Source organism: Melanaphis sacchari, unplaced genomic scaffold (assembly GCF_002803265.2).
Source record: "Melanaphis sacchari strain LSU unplaced genomic scaffold, SCAv2.0 Contig116_pilon_pilon, whole genome shotgun sequence".
Classification (NCBI taxonomy): Eukaryota; Metazoa; Arthropoda; class Insecta; order Hemiptera; family Aphididae; genus Melanaphis; species Melanaphis sacchari.
In genome coordinates, this window is record NW_020270453.1 from 614,082 (window position 1) to 619,002 (window position 4,921).

The 4,921-nt window shown below is 26.2% G+C and overlaps 1 protein-coding gene across 5 annotated transcripts in view; it reads left to right on the top strand.

Moving 5' to 3' along the window:
* Positions 1–1,319: 1,319 nt before the first annotated feature.
* LOC112603946 (scm-like with four MBT domains protein 1) overlaps positions 1,320–4,921 on the top strand; it is a 9,020-nt gene continuing 5,418 nt past the window's right edge. For 3 of the 5 annotated variants that reach the window (XR_003115193.1, XR_003115192.1, XR_003115194.1), the window contains exons 1-11: positions 1,320–1,636; positions 2,368–2,441; positions 2,518–2,633; positions 2,689–2,899; positions 2,993–3,082; positions 3,202–3,328; positions 3,394–3,473; positions 3,831–4,035; positions 4,099–4,360; positions 4,427–4,666; positions 4,736–4,921. The exon at positions 4,736–4,921 is cut by the window's right edge and continues 591 nt beyond it. Coding sequence is in view for 1 of the 5 variants with exons in the window: in XM_025352774.1 (XP_025208559.1) it covers positions 1,600–1,636; positions 2,368–2,441; positions 2,518–2,633; positions 2,689–2,899; positions 2,993–3,082; positions 3,202–3,328; positions 3,394–3,473; positions 3,831–4,035; positions 4,099–4,360; positions 4,427–4,666; positions 4,736–4,921 (1,628 nt within the window). In the remaining 4 variants the exon portion in view is untranslated. The remainder of the gene's footprint in view (positions 1,637–2,367; positions 2,442–2,517; positions 2,634–2,688; positions 2,900–2,992; positions 3,083–3,201; positions 3,329–3,393; positions 3,474–3,830; positions 4,036–4,098; positions 4,361–4,426; positions 4,667–4,735) is intronic. The other 2 variants (XR_003115195.1, XM_025352774.1) reach the window with 1 other exon arrangement.

Below are 4,921 nucleotides of genomic sequence, written 5' to 3' on the forward strand. Positions count from 1 at the left end.
AATTGGTTCAACTAAACACAAGTTGGCTTTGTTGTATATTTGTGTATGGCGGAGATAACACATATGACTGTAGCATTCCTCTTGACAAAAGTGAACGGTCAAATGGAAATAACAAAACATCACTAGATAATAATATGTACAGTGACACTTTTGAATAGCTGAAATATTGTTTGTTATTCAGAAGGGATACATTTTTGAAATTCATAAAGCGTACATTTGTTGAAAAAACACATGTTTGCAAGTTAAATTAAATAATGTACTATGTATGTGTGTAAGTAGGTATGTTATTATTTCGTGGAAGTAATACGCAAACAGTTCCCACGGCGTCATCGATTCAAACAGGAAAAAAAAGGTATGTTATTATTTATTGTAAACTATTACATTTTTACATGTTTATAAATTATTATTAATCATTATTTTTGTGAAAAAATATTGGTGAGCTTTGTCTATTTATAATTACACCATCTCTGTGCAATCTCATTAGTAATATCATTCGCTAATGTTACAGCAGAAGTGCAAATAGAACTGTTCTTTACCTCTTTTCATGAAATAAAATAACTTACCTACGTTCTTTACAGCAGATTAAACGTCGAAAACTGTCACTAACTGACAGTTACTTTTGTCATTACACTCGATACCCATAAGCATAACCGTTTCATCAATAATTCGGATCTTATCCCATAACGAGTTTATTATTATAATTACATTAATACGAGAGTACATACAAATGTGAATACGTATTATTTTTAAATTAAATTTTCATGAATGTCGGCTATTAGGATATTTTTCCATTGAAAAGTAGTAAAAATGTCCCCGTTACAAAAAAAAGTCTGTTAGTGAAGATTTCACTATAATCATAATATCAGTAATATCACCGATTATAGGACTTGTAAACTTATATCAACATTATGAACTTAGCTAAACTTTAAAAAATTCGTTTTCACGGAGTCTAGTGAGCAGTAGAGCAAACTCCAAAACACTCAATAGAGTCAACAGCAGGTGTTATTAATTATGTATACAAGTACCTAGGTACTTAGTAAATATTTATCATTTATGAATTAAAATTATCAAGAACTAAGAGGCAAAAACACGCAAAACTTTTATTGACTATTTTAAATTTTTAAAATACAATTATGTTGCTATCTACTTTCGTATTTCAGATATTTTACATTATTTTATTATCAACTATCACATTGACGGTAACGAAATTCATTTTGATGCGAAACGTTACGAAAAATGTTTTATAGTGATAACGTTTCATTTGTTTCCAAGTAGAGACACCAAACGGTTAACCGCGACATCTGTCGACTGTCATCTAACATCCAAATCTAATATGATACTTATAAATTGAAAATTCGAGTCCACACTCTTTTTTGTTTTTTAACAAAATCGAAATACGTAAAATATAAAAAGTCGTTTTTTCTTCTGTGCGCATGTGTGAAACGTAAAATAAACTTTTTAACTTAATCGGCGTTTTGTGCTCATTACAATGCACTGTGGGTAATAAGTTCTGTGCGTTTATAGTCAATATTTTTAGTACAAAACGTTGATAGAATTGTCAATTATTTGATAGTTAGGATATCCACTCATTACAATTCCATGATGGAACTATCCAAATGTGATGATTTTATTGAGGGTAAGTCAAGTTCACCTAATATAATTGGCTTTCAATGATCGAACTGTTGTTTTCTGTATTATTATTGTGTTTTATAAGTAAGCACTCAATTTTTAAATGTTTTCTATCATATAACAGATTTAATGTTTTTATATTTATTTAATTCAAACCCATTACTGATGAGTGATGACAGTCCAGATTAATACGTTGACTGTCATATGATCACCAGTAGTCATACCGCAGTCGACCGTGTTGAAGTATGGGCCACCTATCATCTTTATTATCATTTCAAAAATATTATCGATGATATTTTTTGTGTAACTTTATCTATAAAAGGCTAACAGTTTGATTTACATGTAAAAAAATGTCATATTAAGTTAATAAATAAACCAAGCTTCAAATGCACAATTTAAATTTAAAAATACACGTCATTTATACAGAATGTAGGTAATCAACTAATACAATTGCTGATGGTCATAAAAATGACTATAAATTTTCATAAAATGATTACTGATGTTCATATGACAGTCAACATGTTAACATGTGAATTATTTAAATACTTTACTAGAGGAATATTAAATTGAATCAACCAAAAATATAGAATAATAGTTATTTCATCATTACTTTCTGTTTTCCAACTAGTATAGCTAATATCATCGAAATAATAACATATTTTTCTTAATTTTTATGTTAAGCTTAAATTCTTATTATTTTATTTTGTTTATAATTATTTAAATATTAATTGGTTTTAAAAAAAAAATTTGATTGGAATAAATATCTTACTGCGAGAAATGCAGAAAAGGTGCCTGAAGATTTTTTCCATCATGTAAGTAATAATCTTTGATTCGAAAAAATTAGGAAGTTATAAAATACTTACCAAACAAGTTCAATTATATTTATAGGTTTGTAAGAGTGAACTTAATGGAATTGAGGAAGGCTCAATTGTTGAGATTGAAAATGATGATCAAAGTGGCTATTGGTTTGCTACTGTATGTTCATCTAAGGGCGCTTTACTGAAGTATGTAAAACAAACATATTTCGATAAACATATAAATATCATTATTTTTTTTTAGTTTGCATTATTTTGGTGACGAAAATGATCAACACAACTTTAAGTTAGAAATAATGTCTCCACTTATTCATTCTTTAAATTGGGGAAGTGAAAATGATAAAAAACTTATACCTCCTCATCCTGAGAGATTTACACGTTTTTCAAACCCAAAAGTGGTTAAAGAAAAAGTGGAAGATTGTGAGCATGTTCTATCAAATACTGTATTACAGATGGTATGTTTTTATTTTTTATAAATTATATAATATTCAAACTAACTTTAAATATGTCAATACTAAAATAATATATTGTATTTATATGTATTTTAGGAAGGTGCTCCAATTTATAATATATTCAAGTGTGGCATGTTAGTAGAAGTTCAAGATAAAGAATACCCTTATCATGTTTGGATTTCAAAAGTACAATAAATTTTATGATATTGATATATTTTTCTGCCTCTTAAATATTTTTATTGCAACACAAAATATTATCAACAAAAATTTTTATTATTTTTAGTTGAATATTTATTTATTTACAGGTGCTCAAAAATGTGGGAGGAAGGTTATTTTTACAAATGCAAGGAATAAAAAGCCCTGAAAAAGAACCGTTTTGGTTATTTTATTTGAATGAACGTGTTTTTCCATTAGGATGGGCAGAACAAAAAGGTATTTAACTAAAAAATAATATTCTTGTGTTATAGTTTATATAATAACCTTTGTTTTGTATTTAGGACTTCCATGGAGAGTAATGAATTTAGATGCTCATTTAGAAAATTGCATTGATTCTAATGTATTACTGAATGTGTTGAAGGTATTAAATTATATTTATTAATATATTTAAATTAATTATTGTTATATTAATATAAATTATAATAGCTTTAAATATTTTTAATATTAAATAAATTTGAAATAATTAAATTATTTGTACTTCAAAAGTGTAATATTTGCCTAAAATTTTAAATTCCTCTAAATGATTTATTTTTGTGACAATTTATTTTATTTCATCTCTTGGTTTTTTTAATTTTTTTCTTAAACCAATACTTAATAAGTTTAAATACATTGTCATTTGATTCAATAAAGACGATCATTCTTTTTGTATCTTTCATCCGTCATAATATATATTTGTTGACTTATTTTTCTAATTTTTTATTTATATTTTTGTTATTAGCCGAAAACTCCTGAACATCACAGTTATAAAGTTGGAGAAATGTTGGAAGTAATAAATCCTTATTCATTTATGATATTTTATGTTGCTTCAATTGTTAAGGTCTATGATAATCGTTATTTTAAAGTTGAAGTGAATAATGAAAGTGATGTAGACAAACGTATTAGTTTTGTGGCTACAAAAGAAAATCCTTACTTATTTAATGCCGGTATGAAAAAATAGATAAGTTCATAAAAATAGTTTATTTGTATTAATTATGATATGATTTTAGGTTGGGCAAGCAAACATAAATGTTTACTAAAACCTCCATCTGATTGGGATCAACCATATAAATTTTCTTGGTCAAAATACGTCGTAGCAAAGAATTTAAAATTCGCTTGTGTAGATAATTTATGCAGAAAACATATTGACAATATTCGTATTGGTATGAAATTAGAAGCTGTTGATCCTTTAAATACTGATTGTATTCGTGTGGCTACAGTTAAAGGATTTGCTGATCATTGGATGTTTTTATCTTTTGATCGTACGAGTTGGTAATACATTTAAAAATATAAATTTAGCAGTTATTGGCTAATTAATTATTTATTCTATGAATTTAGTTCTCAAGAATTAATACATATACGCTCAGTCTATTCAGATGAAATTTTTCCAGTTGGTTGGTGTAATAAACACAAATATTCCCTAAGTGTCCCAAAGCTTCCATTTAATGATTCTAATGAATTTGAACATTGTTATTATTCATCAGATGTTGATATTGATTTAAGTCAATCAAACCAAGAACATTTTACAAAATATCCTAATTACTTAAAAGGAGAAATCAATTATCATTTTAGCAATAAGTAAAATTTTTAGTAATCGTCTATATTTTTTTATTATTGATTTGTAATAATTTAAACTTTTTGTTTTAGAAATAAAATAAATTTTGATGATGGTTTTGAAGAGTTTGTAGAAAGTAATATCATGAATGATGAAGATTGTGAGATAGATATTATAAAAGAGATTAAAAGTGATGATGAATATGAAGATAATGATAATGTAAATAAAGATGATGATAATAAAAATGAAGATGATAATAAAAATGAAGATGATAATAA